At 37.0% G+C, this 16,184-nt stretch overlaps 1 protein-coding gene across 4 annotated transcripts in view; it reads left to right on the top strand.

The window, feature by feature from the left end:
* Rasal2 (RAS protein activator like 2) overlaps positions 1-16,184 on the top strand; it is a 309,127-nt gene that overhangs the window by 136,919 nt on the left and 156,024 nt on the right. For all 4 annotated transcript variants that reach the window (XM_052737303.1, XM_052737302.1, XM_052737301.1 and 1 more), the window contains exon 2: positions 2,642-2,769. In XM_052737303.1, the coding sequence (XP_052593263.1) occupies positions 2,642-2,769 (128 nt within the window). The remainder of the gene's footprint in view (positions 1-2,641; positions 2,770-16,184) is intronic.

The following is a 16,184-nucleotide window of genomic DNA, read 5'->3' as shown; positions in this document are numbered from 1 at the left end:
TGTTATAAATACAGTGTCTAAAAGTCTAATTTTTAAAGGGTGAGATCTATCAATGCCATTGTGCTCTTGTATCAGTCATAAAGTACAGTGGAGAGTTTGGGTTATGCATGGCTAACTTGTGTAATAATGTTAGGCACTTGAATAAAACCTGTCTAGGTTACTGTGTTTCTACTTAATGTAGATCTAGCTCTCTGTGTTTAAGTTATCTTAATAGTTGACTCTGGAATTAAGGCTACTACATTGTGATAAAATGTAACCCATTTGTCTAAAGCATATGTCTCTAACCAGTTTTGACATAACTTTTAACTATAGACAAGAATATTATATACATTTCCAAAGGATTAAGAATGTATTTAAGTTTTTCATAATACTTTTGGAAAACTTCAGAATAATTTAAGATGCAGTTCTAACATTAAATAAAGATGCTTAGACTAACAAAGGGAAAGCTATAGGTATGGAATGGAGATTCTGTAAATGCTGTGTGTAACTAGTATGTGTTTTGCAGAACAGATAGAAATAGGATGCTGAGGCAATAAATTCCTATGAGTCAGTACTCTGTCTAGCCAAACTCTTAGTATTACTGGTTCTTAGACCTTCTTTTTGGAGGAATTGATGAGCTTCCTAAAATAAGACATAGTTAAATATATTTATAGAGGCTAGGAATTTAAGCCAAAAAATATATGGGATTTGAGAGGAGAGATATGTATTAAGAGCTTTGATCATTGAGTTGTAGCTTTCTACACATATCTTCTTTAATTTTGCTATTTGGGTAATTACAACCTGAGACAGTTAGAAGTCATTTGCATTTATTGAAATCAATGCCATTCATACATGCTATTTAGGATTTGCAACAGCCTTTCCGTTGTAGGTATTTGTTTTCTACTGTCTTCAGTTTGGATTGCTTCTGTAGCTTATCTTAATAGTAACAAATAAGGCATTTGAAGCAATTGTTTTTGTATATTCATAAAAAGTAATTAGTCCTTTGTAGCTAAACAACTTTTATTATATGTAAGGAACTATCCTAAAAGCTTTATTTAATCACTTAATATGTAGTTATTATTAAGGTATGTCCCACATTTCACAGTACAAATGAGTCAGCAGTTCGTATTAAAAAATTTTAAAGGAGCAAAGGGTAATAGTGATCAATTCGTACTTGGAGATTGTTAACACATTTTGCTTTAGTGTTAGGCATCCTCACCTGTGGTATTGTGTTCCCCAAAATATTGTACACCCTAATAAACTTATCTGGGGTCAGAGACAGAACAGCCACTAGATACAAAGGCTAGAAAATGGTGGCACCTTTAATCCTAGCACTCCAGAGGTAGAAATCCCTCTGGATCTCTGTGAGTTCAAGGCCACATTGGAAATGGCCAGGCATGGTGACACATGCCTTTAATCCCAGAAAGCGAGCCTTTAATCCCAGGGAGTGGTGGTAGAAAGCAGAAAGGTATATAAGGTGTGAGGACCAGAAACTAGAAGCTTTTGGCTGGTTAAACATTTGGCTGGTTAAGCATTCAGGCTTTTGAGAAGCAGTTCAGCTGAGATTCATTCTGGATGAGGACTGAGAGGCTTCCAGTCTGAGGAAACAGGATCAGCTGAGGAACTAGCAAGGTGAGGTTGGCTGTGGCCTGTTCTGTCTCTCTGACCTTCCAGCATTCACCCCAATAACTGGCCTCAGGTTTGATTTAATTAATAAGACTATTTAAGATTCATGCTACACTCACCTTTTAAGATGCACAGCAGTAATACATCTTTAGATCTTTCCTTGAGGAAATTGTTTTGTACATTTTAAGATCTTACTGGCCTCTAGTGGTAATGTAATGCTATAGTTTAAGTAGCTCCAATTCTTTTAGAATCTTTTTTTTTTTTTTTTTTTTTTTTTTTTTGGTTTTTCGAGACAGGGTTTCTCTGTGTAGCTTTGCGCCTTTCCTGGAACTCACTTGGTAGCCCAGGCTGGCCTCGAACTCACAGCGATCCGCCTGGCTCTGCCTCCCGAGTGCTGGGATTCCAATTCTTATTAATATAAATCCCTTTTGTAAAAGTAGTCAGTCCGCTCTTAACTTTGTTCACTCAGGTTTTTTTTTTTCCTTTCTTTTCTTTTTTTGGTTTTTCCAAACAGGGTTTCTCTGTGTAGCTCTGGCTATCCTGGAACTCTCTCTGTAGAGGTTGGCCTCGAACTCACAGAGATCTGCCTGCCTCTACCTCCCAAGTACTAGGATTAAAGACATGTACTACCACTGTCTGGCTACTCACTCAATTCCTGATTAATTGTATTTTCAAAATGTACATTAACATCCTCTTTGTCCAAAGACTAGAAATCTTTTTCCTTTCTTCTTTTCTCTGTGTTATCCCGACTTCTTTATTTTGAGTAGTATTGGTTTAGCTCTGAAGCAGCTTTCTATGGTTTAAGTTTAAATACTATGTTGATTACTATATCAAGTTTGTGCTAAGTTTTCTTCTTGGATGTTTGAGCTTCTCTGCATATTGTAGGACCAAGTCTTCCTTACGCCGTTACAGTAGTTTGAGATTCATGTTTAGAGTAACTTCTGTTAATTTGCCTTTAGAGAATATTGTATTTCAAATACTGATATCCCAGGTATGAGAATGGTTTGTTAATTTGTTTTTCTCTTTTGCTATCCAGATGTAAAAGGACCACCCACCCATCGTCTGTCGTGTGGTCAGTCACCCTACACTGAGACAACATCATGGGAGAGGAAGTACTGCATCCTCACAGACAGCCAGTTGGTGTTGCTCAACAAGGAGAAGGAGGTAAGATGCAAAGCTAATATTCATTTTTAAACACATTTCTGAAATTATGTACTTTTTATTAGCATTTTGATAAAGTTGCATTATACAAATACAGGCTCTAGCAACCATACACTGCAGTCTAAAAGTGCTTTGGTCATAATGATTATGTTGCTGCAATGAAATAGCAAGTTCCACAAGAACGGACTGGATTTTGAATAAGAAAACAATGAAAATCATACTGAGTTGATTAATTTGGAGTGGGAAGGTATTAAGTTGTGGAAACCTGGTCCTGCACATGGTCTCGAGGGACTAATTCTATCAGTTTACTCCTGTGCTGACTAGTTTTCTGTCATCTTGACACAAGGTAGAGTCATTTTGGAAGAAGGATCCTCAGTGGAGAAGATTGGCCTCTGGGCAAGCCTATGGTACATTTTCTTGATTGATGTCAGAGGGCTTAGCTGGCTGTGGGTGGTGCCACTCCTGGATGGGTAGTCCTGAATGGGATAAGAAAGCAGGCTCAGGCAGGCGGATCTCTGTGAGTTCAAGGCCAGCCTGGTGTACAGAGCAAGATCCAGGACAGGCACCAAAACTACACAGAGAAACCCTGTCTTGAAAAAACAAAAACAAAAACAAGCAAACAAACAAGCAAACAAAAAAGAAAGCAGGCTCACCAAGTCGTGAGGAGCAAACTAGTATGTAGCTGTCCTTTCTGGCATCTGCATCAGCCTCCAGACTCCTGCTGTGTTTGAGTTCCTATCCATACTTCCCTCAGGATGGACTGTGATTTGAAACTGTAAGCGGAAATAAACCCTTTCCTCCCCATGTCACTTTTGGTAACTGTGTTTTATCATAGTAGTAGAAACCCTATGTAAGACAAAACCCAATGAAAGCAGACTGTGCACTCAGCAGATTAGTGGAAAGATTTTGATAAATGGACAGTTTAAAGAATGGGAATGCCGGGCAGTGGTGGCGCACGCCTTTAATCCCAGCACTCGGGAGGCAGAGGCAGGCGGATCTCTGTGAGTTCGAGGTCAACCTGGACTACCAAGTGAGTTCCAGGACAGGCGCAAAGCTACACAGAGAAACCCTGTCTCGAAAAACCAAAAAAAAAAAAAAAAAAAAAAAAAAAAAAAAAAGTAGTCTGGGAAAAATAAGGACCTCATCAAAGGGTAGAGAAGTACCCATGAACTAGCAACCACAGAAAGCAGCTATAACTGTAGTCCTCGGGACAGTGGATGAAAGCAGCATTTCTGTAGGTCAGTGAATCATAATTGCACGACAGGCAAAAGAACACAGCCTGTCCCAAAGAAATAAGAGAGAACAAACACCCACTTCTGTTTTTGTGACCAGTGTCCCTACTGGCCAAATCTTACTTGAAGGCAGGAGAAAATTGTTTTGATGTGTTCTATAACACTCAGCTTCTTGAACCCATAAGGGAATGATAGCAGAGAGTGTGTACATATGAGACATATAAAATGTAATTCACATGAACATTATGTTATAGGGACACCTTCTATTCCTTTAGAGCAGTGATTCTCAACTTTCCTAATGCTGTATGTAACCCTTTAATACAGTATCTCATGTTGTGGTGAGCCCCAACCATAAAATTATTTTCATTGATAATGTCACAACTGTAATTATTCTGCTGTTATGAATCATAATATAAATATCTCTGTTTTCTGATGGCTTAGGTGACCCCTGCAAAAGGGTCATTGCAACCCACAGGTTGAGAACCACTGAAAGAGAGAGAGAGAGAGAGAGAGAGAGAGAGAGAGAGAGAGAGAGAAAGAGAGAGAGAAACAAATTCTTTTGAACTTATACCAATTCTTTTACATCCAGATCCATCTCAATTGTATATAAAATGACTATGATATGGTAAAGAAGAGACAAAATGGCAGATACAGAGAAGAAAATATGGGCATTAGCAAAGCACTAATTATATTGATTTCTATATAAAGGACTAAAAAGATGTAGTGGGTAGAATACCCATTCAGTAAGGTATTCTTCCTAAAATGTATGTTCAGAAGAAAGACGGAATGGGAAGCATTTCTTGATTCTCATTTTTATTTTCCTACTTAATTTTTCTCTTCTCTTTTTCCACCCTTCATATCTTTATCTCTGTCACTTTTCTTGCCATCATCCTAAATTTGATAAAGTAATAATGAAGTGATTTCAGTTTTTGTCTTTTATCTAATAAGCAGAGCTTTCTTGAAAGAGCTCAACTAAGGTGCCTCCATAAAGAACTTCATTGTTCTTTTTATCCATTGAAAAAATCTCCCTTACTTAATAACATCTTCCTCTCCATTTCCAATATTTTAGTATTATTACATTTAATTTTATTAAAAAATTTCAGTCAAGGTCAGCTCTTTTCAAAATTATGTGTTGTTTCATTAAGATGAATAATAAAAATTCACAGAGTAGGCTGGGCAGCAGTGGCACGCTCCTTTAATTCCAGCAGGTGGGAGGCAGAGCCAGGTGGATCTCTGTGAGTTCGAGGCCAGCATGGTCTACAAAGCAAGATCCAGGACAGGCACCAAAACTACACAGAGAAATCCTGTCTCGATAAACAAAACAAAAAAAATTCACAGAGTAAATATTAGTATAGAAGATTTATAATTACCCAATTTGAATAAAAACATAATTCAAGATGTTAGTTTTAACCAAGCGCCTCTGCTATCTTTCATTATTGCTGTTAGCAAGGAGTGACATAAACAGATCATTTGGCATCTTTTTCTTCTTGCCTACATTTTGTTCAGTTCAGGACTATAGTTTAAAGAGTAGGTAGCACAACATTAAGAAACAAGTTGTATCCAGTACCCATATGTAATCCATCACTAAAAAGTTCCTGCTTACAGAGAAACCCTGTCTCGGGAAGGGGGGCAGTTCCTGCTCAGTTAGGTGCCCCACTCTGGGTCCCCTTTATCTCCTATAGCAATGTCATATGTCCTTTCTTCTTTGTGTGGGTGCAGACACATTCGTGTATGGGGAGTTGAGGAATAAATATTGGGAATGGAACCCAGGAAATCGTGCATATTAGTCAAGTACTTTACCACTGAACTACATTCTCAGCTCATTTATCTTCTTATGGTAGCTATTATAAGTAGTTTTAGATGTCTGAGAACCCTCATTTCCTACATTTAACTCTTGCTTTGGGTCTCTATATTCCCACTTTCTGCTCTTATCTTCCACTCATCTTTACCCACCTCTTGAAACAATTCATTGTCTGCTGCAACTCAAGATAAAACTTCCTGACCATGGGCATAAACTTACCAGCCGTCTCATGCTCCCACCAACGTGCTTTCTCTGTCATATGAACAGTGCTCCTTTAATCTACAAGCCAAGACAAACTGTCCTTTAAGTTCCTTCTTGTCAAGTATTTGATCACAGGAATAAGGAAAGTAACTTCAGATGTTGTCATCCTTACCTGATCTTTTTCATCACTATACTAGTATTTTCTTGTACTTAAAACAGTAAGATCAATTAAAACAACTCAAATTGTATTATTAGCCTTTCATGTGTACCCCATTTCTTATATCATTTTAGCCAAAAATATTAGAACGTTTGAACTGATTGTCTCTATTTCTTTTTTTGTCTTCATTTTCCTCCTCTATTCTTCACCCTTTTCCTTTTTCCAGCTTTCTTTCTTCTTTTTTCTTTCGAGACAGTGCTTTGCCTTGTAAATCTAGATTGTAAATCTGAACTTGCCACAGCTCAAGCTTCCTCCAACTCATCCTGTTGCATCAGCTGTCTGAGTGTTAGGAATACAGATGTGTGCTGCCACCCCTGGGTCTTTCCTCTCTTAAATGTGTTCCAGGCAGACTCTTACCATACAACTCTCCCAGGGTTGCTCTTGCTAAGCTCACTGGTCTCCACACTGTTAATATCAGTGGTTTGTTCTCAGTCTTACCTTATTTACTCTGTTAATGACATTTCTTCTCTCAAAGTTATTTTTTTCACTTGGCTACAGTTTTATTTTGTTTCTTTCTTCTTACGGCTTGTAGTTTCTTCCGAGTCTTCTTTATAAATTTATATTGTCCATGTGGGAGCACCACACAGTTCAGTCTTGGACCTCACCCCTTCCTTTGAGATTTTATCCAGTCTTATGACTTCAGATATCCGTCTAATGCTTATGATTCCCAGTTTTCTATATTAAAGACAGATCTCTCTTCTCCAGACTCATATGTCTGTTTGCTGCCTTTAGATATATAATAGCCTTCTCCATCCTGGCTCATGCTGAGGCCTGATTTTCACTTCAAAATCTTGGAGAGGTCATTTCCTTCTCCATTGAAAGTGATTCAATCCTTTCAAGTTTTAAAACCCCAAACTTCCTCAACTTGCTATCATTCCAAGCAAACTGATTTGTCACTATTTTTTCTAAGTACTTCAGGCATGTTCTTGCCTCAAGACCTTAGACTTTTGTTGTTGTTGTTGTTGCTGTTGTTCAAGCATTCTTTTCTCAGATATCATTGCTCATTTCTTCTCCTACAGCTCTTTGCTTACATATCACTTACTTGGTAAGGCCAGATCTCAACAATGTATTTTCAATTATAATCCCTTTCACATTTCCATCCAGATTTTTTATTTTTATTTTTTTACATTTTAATATGTTGTTGTGCATACTTATAGTTTACACTGTGGCATTTCAGTAAAATGTATAATGGTCATATTAGGGTAATTAGCCAATGTGTCATCCCAAATATTTATCTTTTCATTTAAAAATTTCTAATAGTTTTTTGAAATATACAATTATTATTGTCAGTCATAGTTATCCTACTATGCTACAGAAAATTAAAGTTGCTGGGCTTGGTGGTACATACCTTTAATCCCAGCACTGGGAAGGCAGAAGAAGGTGGTTCTCTGAGTTGGAGGCCAGCCTGGTCTACAAAGCAAGTTCCAGGACAGCCAGGGCTGTTACATGGAGAAACCCAATCTCAAAAACCAACAACAAAAAAGAAGAAAAGAAAGAAAATTGAAGTTAGTCTTGCTACCAGCTGCACCTTGTGTAACTAACTTCCTTTTTTTCTCTCCCCTACCTTCATTCTTCTCACTTCAAGTAACCACTATTCTGTTCTCTAGTTATGTGAGATCAACTTTCAGGTTCCACATAGAACTGAATATTTGATCTTTTGAAACAGATTGCAGAAGGAGAGTGATAGCCGGCAAGACCCAACCAATCAAGAGTACTGAAGGCCATGCTAGAGAATTCCGTCTTTCCTTTTTTAAATGATCCAGATCACGGAACGTGTTTATTAGGTTAATGATATTGTCAGATTTGCCTCTTAAACAAAGGATTGTATTGGTCATATGGAGCAATGAGTAAAAAAGAATGGAAACAAATAGTTGAGCTAGAAAGAAGAGTATTTCATTGAGCCAAGTAAGGAATGATGAAAGGATGATGCGTATGTTTAAAATAGAATTTAATGCCCTGAGACAGGCAATTTTATTCTACCATTATCAAGTTAGAAATGTTTAAGTCTTTTCAAAAAAGAAAAATATGAAACTGTTGCCATACTTATTATCCAAAAAAGTTTTATATTCTGATAATTAGAGGAAATGATTGGAAATTCATGTTTTATGGAAGGATTGCGATATAATACTTTCTACCCTTTATTCACACAGAAGGATAATTTGGAACTTCTATTGAATAACTGACAGTTTCTTGAAGAGTTTAATAACTTTCCTGTTAAATTTTCTTAAAAGGCTATTTTAAACTCTAATCAACTTATCTTGGAAGTGTTTATTTCTATGTTTAAAAATCAATCAAGAGTAGTCAGTACAGATTTAAACAGAATCCTTAGCCAGGCACTATTGGAGTCTGTGAAGGTTATAATAATTGAGTTATTACTCATAAATTGAGTGGGTTTTTTTTTTGCTTTGTTTGTTTTTTAATGTTCTCCTCTATCTCTGTGTGTTTCTTGTCCGATTGGGTAAAATCTGTTTGAGGGATATACATGGAACATGATAAGTATACCAGATTAGCAGTCTGGGAATGTAGCAGAAGGGTAGATCTTGGCAAAATGTTCAAAGAAGTTTGCCAAAAATGTCACCTTGAAAAATAACTCATTGGTTCAGTGAATTTTTTGCATGCAAATAGATATTGCTTATGTGTTACGAAATTTTTTTTATTGTATGGGTCTAAGGAGAAACCCAAAAGACTTGATCCAAAACCCTGCTTTAAGTGGGCATGTGAGGTCTTTGAGGAACTCTGAGTTCCATTTTCCCTTCAAGAGATAAGACCAAGTAAACTACAGATTAAGGAGTGGAGGGGAAATGGTAGAGAACACAATCATGCTCCTCTCAGGTGTAGCCAACATAAAAATACAAAAGAAACCTGAATTTGTGAGTTTCTTTTAGCACTTTTAACCTATCAGGGTAAACCTAGATCCATTTTTTTTTTAAAGCTAAATCTGCTGTCTGTGTTTTCGATTTTTTAAAAGATATATTTATTGTTTATTTTTTGTAAGTATGTGTTTTGTCTGCATGTATAACTGCACACCGGAAGAGGGTAGCAGATACGGGATCTCATGAGACTACAATTATATATATGAAGAGGGTATCAGATATTGGATCCCATGAGACTACAGTTATATATGGTTGTGAGCTGCTTTTAGGTACTGGGCCTTCTACTACTAGGCCCTCGTTTTGTATACTGTGAAGATATGCTGCTCTCATTGGTTTAATAAAGAGCCAAATGGCCAATAGCTAGGCTGTAAAAGGTTAGATGGGACTTGCAGACAGGGAGAGAGCTCTCTGGGATGAAGGAGAGTGGAGTTGCCAGGAAACGCAGGGAGAAGCAAGGTGAACTTGCCGTGCGAAGAAAGGTACTGAGCCACATGGTAGAATGTAAATAAGAAATATGGGTTAAGTTGTAAGAGCTAGTTAGTAACAAGCCTAAGCTATCAGCCAAACATTTATAATTAATAACACGTCTCTGTGTGGTTATTTGGGAACTGGCTGTCGGGTCAGAAAATTCTACCTACAGGTACTTGCTTCTTGTGCAAAGGATCCAGGTTCTGTTCCCAGCACCATATTGGATGGCTCACAACCACCAGTAACTCCAGTTTCAGGGAATCTAATGCCCTCTTCTGTCCTCTGTGAACACTTGTATACACATGGTACGCATATACATGTTTGGGCCTGCACACATACACATAAAATTAAATATTTTTAAAAGTGATATTTGATTAATAATACAGTTAAAATGGAAATTAAAAAGAATTTGTACTAAAGAACCTTGATTTAACAACATGCATCATTTAGAGTTTACTGGCAGTGGGGGATTATCAAAGAAAGCTCAATAAAAAGGGGATTTGATTTTAAAAATGAGGGCTCTAAATATTATTCTGTATATATTGAAAGAAGAAGTGATAAGAAAAAGAAAGGCTAGTCAGGAGACTATCTTTTCTCATATCTAAAGCCATGGGTAGCTTCCTAGTGCTCTTTGAATTATACATGGCCTGTGGTGTTAAGTGTGGTCATGATATATTTTGGTATTCTGCACTGCTTCTGTCTCTTAAGAAGCTCTAGCCATCTATTCCTCTTCCAAAACACATCTTAAAAAATGCATGCTAACTAACCTCTTCCCTGAGATTATGTTTTTTCCTTTTCTTAAAATGGTCCCTATCCTGCCATAAAAGATTTATTCATTCATTTGTGGTTTGTGGCTATTTTAAGATTTGGGGATTGGGTAGTAAGGTACAAACTGTTAATTTACATGAAATTAGTTGAAAGTTATAAATCAGTATAATAACTGGAGTGATGAAAGATTATAATGGGAGGAAGCTAAGGCAATTATATTTTAATGGCCAATTAGGGTATTAGTGCAGAGGGAAGAGTCTTGAAAGTGTGTCTAGTCTGAACCTTAGGATGAATAGGAGTTTATCTGACAGGTACAGAATAGAAAAGAAATGAGCAATGGTGTTTCAAGTTGGGAGAATAAATAAAACAGGGGCCTGAGCTGTAAAAAAACAAGGGAGGGGGACTATATTAGGACAAGCAGTTTGGTTTTCCTGAACTGTAAAGTCTGAAATTGGACACAAAGTGAGTGACCAGGTTGTGGGACACCGTGTACTCTGTTGAGGAGCTTATACTTTATGGGGTAGTACTTTTGAACCAGATCATTGTAGAAACACTTATATGCAATCCTAAAGAGATTTGTGTACTAGTTGAAATAAAAGTGTTCTCCTTCCCCTGTAAACATAACATCTCTCCTTTGAAAATCACTGCTAGAGCAAAGGAGAACCACTGAAGGGCATTAAGCCTCAGAATGACATGATCATTTTTGCATTTTGAACTAGTATATTTGTAAAATGTAGATTTAAGGGGCAGATACCAGTAAAGAAACTGTTGTAAGAATTTGGATAAGAGAAAATAAGTACTTGGCACTGGCTATGATAGAATAACTAATAGAAGACTAATCCTTATTCTGTAAACAATAAAACCAGCTCCTTCCCCAATATACATATTTCTTCATCATTGGATAGTAGGCAGCCTAACACTGCAGTGGTCATTTTAATGCACTTGCCATGTACCATTTCCCAGTACATGAGGAGGCAGAGAACCTCTGGAGAAGTGCAGATCGACTGAACAGGAGGCTATCCAGATCTTGGCCAAGGGTTCTACTGTTTTTGCAGGGAAGATTTTCCAGAGAACAACTAAGGATTGAGAACCTAGGAGACAACTCACTGTTGTGCTGTACAGAGAGGCTTGAACTTGCCAGTGAGAGACTCCCTTAAAATCTCACCACTCCTGAAATCTATGGGAGACCATACCTCAAACACAGAAATTGAAGCTTAGTAAAGCTAAGTGGTTTCCGTATCTTGGTTTACTGAGTACTTACGGCCATTTTCAAGGAGAGAATAGTTAGAGACAGCGAGACTAGATGAGCAGTCCTCAGCTTTGCCTGCTTAGAATGTCTTAGCACTGGTAAGGTTTCGAAGCTCCCCTGGGTGACTGCAATTTGGGTGAAAGTTGGGAGTCTTCTTATAGATCATACTTTGAGATGCTTATCCATGGTAGGAAGGAGAGAAAGCTACACCTTAAGGCAGTGGCTGTCAACCTTGAGTGAGCATCCGAATCTTGTTAAAACAGAATGTTGAGCTCTGCTACCACATTTCTGATTTAGGGAGTGTGGGCAGAGCCCTGAGAATGTGAATTATAAAAAGCTGTTGAGCTCAAAATAAATTGAAGTTAATTTCCATATGATTCTTAGCAAGATGGACGACATTTTATAGGAAGCATACGTGTATATATGTGAATATAAATATTACATGTACCACCTTCCGTTGCAGGTGTCATAGACAGTTTGCAATAACCAAGAGGACAAAGAAACCAGAACTTGCATTTTATTTGTTGTGAACAGATCTTAGAAGCTATTGAAGCCACTTACTCCTTATAGTTTTCTGCTTTTCTCCTCTGTAGAAGACAAGAATTAAAGTGCTCGGTTCAGCACTGGGCCAAGCTCTGAGAGAGGGAGGAGGGATTATATAAGCAAAAGGGGGGGGGGTCGAGATCATGATAGGGAAACCCACAGGGACAGCTGACCCAAGCTCTTGGGAGCTCACAGACTCTAGACCAACAGCTAGGGAACCTGCATGGGACCAACCTAGGCCCTCTGCATGTGGGTGACAGTTGTGTAGCTTGGCCAGTTTGTGGGGCCCCTAGCAGTGGGTCCAGGATCTAGTCTCTGGCGCATGTGCTGGGTTTTTGGAACCTATTCCCTATGGTGGGATGCTTTGCTCAGCCTTGATGCAGGGAAGGGAAGCTTAGTCCAGCCTCAACTTGGTATGCCATGCTTTTTTGACTCCCATGGGAGGACTTACCCTTTCTGAGGAATGGAGTGGATGGGGCGGGGGTGGAAGGAGAGGAGGGAGGGAAAACTGTGGTTAATATGTAAAATAAATTTAAAAATTTAATAAGAAAAAAGATATCAAGAACATGAAAAAAAATAAAGTGCTTGGTTCTTATTGAATCCAGAGTGATTCAGAAGCCCGGTCCAAGGCCAAAGAAATGTTAAAAACTATTCTCATGTCATAGAAACTGGGAGATGTGTAAGTTCTTAAGAGCAATTCTTGAAACAATAATATGAAGTGATAAAATAAATTTAGGACAATCAGAATAGAGAAAATTGATATCTGAAACTGTCTCCATAGCAGAATCCTAAGATTTGTGAACTCTAATTTGGTTAATTTGGAAGGAAAAAGATTACCAATAAATTGGTGTCTTGAAAATATTGTATCGAAGGAGCAATCTAGAATATTATGATAATATAATAGTCTTGAGAAATTTCATGTTAGGGAGACTGGAGAGATGGCTCAGTGGCTAAGAACACTTGCTGCTTTACAGAGTTCAGTTGCCGTACTCAGATGACATAGATTACAGCTGTCTCTAACTCCACCTCGAGGGGATATGTCAATGCCCTCTCCCAGCTTGTGTGGGCATGCAAATAACACACGAATGCATATCACACACACATTATGTAAATACATAAATATAAATTTTAAGAAGAAATTTAAATCTCATGATGTTCTCTTTTCTTTGAATCACGAGTAAAACTACCTAACTTCTCAGAGGAAATACTTTGAATAAAGTGTATGATAATAGTTTAACTTTAAGCATTAGAAATGCAGCATTTCTGTAAGACTTGGAGAAAATAATTGATAATAAATTTTAGGCCCAAATAGCAAGACTGTTTTTTTTTTCCCCCATCATTATAGTGGAAACCAAGCATATAGTAGAGAAGTATGTACCCCTTTCTTGAAGATACGGTCTTTATAAATTTCCACAGGGCAGAAATTATCTTCCCCTGAAACACTATAAGCAATTGATGTTTCTGTAAAACTTAAATGTTTATTTAGGTAATAGACAGTTGAAAACCATTACAGATAATTATGTTTATTTACTCAATGATTCCAATTTTTTCTTTTCTAAATTTACTCCCTTTGTTTCTACTTTAGGAGCAAGTAAAAGTTACTTTTGCCTTTTAAAGTAAAAGTCACTTAACCTTTCAGTGCTACTCTTTAATTATTTAAGTAGAAACAATATAGTTTACTTTTGAAAGGGATGGATGACTTAGGTTACTGTTCATGGAGTTTTTATTACTTAGTATTTTAGGAAGAGTTTTGTCTTTATTGATTATGTGACCTCTGTTTTTATAATTTATCTTTCTTGATTCTGCCCTTTGATTTCTTACTGTACAAAGAATAAGCAAGGCTAATGCAATGAAAAGAAAATAATACTTAGTCCTATAAGGAGTGTATAAACTTTCAGTACTAAGGAAGTGCTTGGATATTCTTTAGATGCTTCATAACAGACAGAAATCGATTATGTTCTTGACCCCAGTTACCAGGACTTATATTCTTGAACATTGCAGAAGTTATATGCAAGTCTACCTGCTTCAGCTTTGCTGGATCATTTGATATGATGCATGCTGATTGTAGTCCTTGGAATACAAATTGTTCCTCAGGTGTCAGAAAATAATTATTAATGCCTCTTTATAATGCAGGATTATCCGTTTGCCCACTAATGATTAGTGTTGTCTACTGTTAAAGATATTTTCCCCTATCCAAAATCATAACACCATTCTGCAGGCATTATTGTATTACTTTTCTCTTTTAGATCCACAGCACACTCTGGAACTAGTTTTGTATGTGGTATAAGGAATAAATTAAGTCCCACACCCTATCCATCATAAAGATTATCAGATTGACTCAGCACCAGTGACTGAAAAGACCCCCAACAGCTCTTCTGAACCCCTTTGATAGATCCTCTATCTTTCCTTAGTAAGCATTAAATGTTAGTCATTTGCTGTGGGATGTTCTGTATGGCAAATGTGTTGCTGATTAGTCAATAAATAAATCACTGATTGGCCATTGGCTAGGCAGGAAGTGTAGGCGGGACAAGGAGGAGAATAAAGCTGGGAAGTGGAAGGCTGAGTCAGAGAGACACTGCCAGCCGCCAGGATGACAAACAGCATGTGAAGATGCCGGTAAGCCACAGCCATGTGGCAAGGTATAGATTTATAGAAAAGGATTAATTTAAGCTGTAAGAACAGTTAGCAAGAAGCCTGCCACGGCCATACAGTTTGTAAGCAATATAAGTCTTTGTGTTTACTTGGTCGGGTTTGAGTGGCTGTGGGACTGGCAGGTGAGAGAGATTTGTCTTGACTGTGGGCCAGGCAGGAAAACTCAAGCTACAGTCATTATTAACAGAGATTTCTTAAAAATAATTCAAGAAGCATAAGAAAATTTATAACTGATTAATTACTGACATACTTAAACAAATGAATGCAGTTTGTGATGAAAGTTAGAAAATGTCATTTGTAAAAATTCTTTGCCCATTACTCCCAAATTCAGCATTACAATAGCCTATAGATTTGTTTTCTACAGTTTTACTTGTCCATGACCAAACATAATTCAGAAATACTTTATAAAAAATACCAGAGATGAACAATTCTAATTTTGTTGTGTTCTTTAAATATTGTTATTCTGATGGTGCTTATCTTTAAGTATCCTTTATTTTACTTCAGAATAACCAAAGCATAGGAGTTGATGCTGGTAGTCTTCTGATGCCAAGGGGAAGCTGTGAAGTGCTTCCATTTCATTTAATAAAAAGATACAAATAGGATGAAGTTTATTGAAACATGGGGTAGTAATGGGAAAAAAAAGACAATTCAGTAACTTTATGTTGTTCTGCTGTATTAGTTATTATTATCATTCTCTTATTGTATGTAACTTACAACATAAAATTTATCATAGATTTGTCTAGGGGAAAACAGTATATACAGGTTTTTTATAGTAGCTGTACTTTCAGGCATCAGTTGATTCACTGGGGCTTTGGACTGCATTCCCATAGCTATGAGGAAAATACTGTGCCCCACCCCTGAAGATGCCATCCATTATTCTACAATAATAACACTGCTGAAGAGAGTTTTAAAAAAAAAAATTCATAGTTCTCATTCACTTATACAAATAACTATTCAGTATGATTTTGAAACTAATATTTTTACTATTATAGAAAGTCACCCCTTTGAGATAAAATATGCTGTTTTATCTTTGTCCCTGTGTAAATATCTATATGTTTGCATTGGAAATAGATTTTATTAAATAAATTTAAGTATTTGATTTTAATACTGAATAAAAGTTTGTTGGTTTTATTTAAAATCTTTAACAAAACCAACCCTCTTTTCAGAGAATATTGAAGCTTAATTTTTATGATCAGCATTTATTTCAACATTTGACTTTTTGAATATTGGATAAAATCAAAGCAGAGTAGGCTTTTATTTGTGTGGGTGTTTTGTTTTGTTCTCTGAGCTTCCAGAGCAGGTTCACACCTAGATAGGATTTGTACAGTCTCCAGGTAAGCTAATTTACATACTGGCCTTTCCTGATCCTTCAGTTTTCTTTCTAAAGAGCAGCTTCCTGTAAAAGGGGTTGGTA

Source organism: Peromyscus californicus, unplaced genomic scaffold, assembly GCF_007827085.1.
Source record: "Peromyscus californicus insignis strain IS unplaced genomic scaffold, ASM782708v3 Scaffold_14__1_contigs__length_90479793_seg_2, whole genome shotgun sequence".
NCBI classification, from domain to species: Eukaryota; Metazoa; Chordata; class Mammalia; order Rodentia; family Cricetidae; genus Peromyscus; species Peromyscus californicus.
Note: the sequence above shows the minus strand (reverse complement) of the source record. Positions and strands in the feature narration are given on the sequence as shown.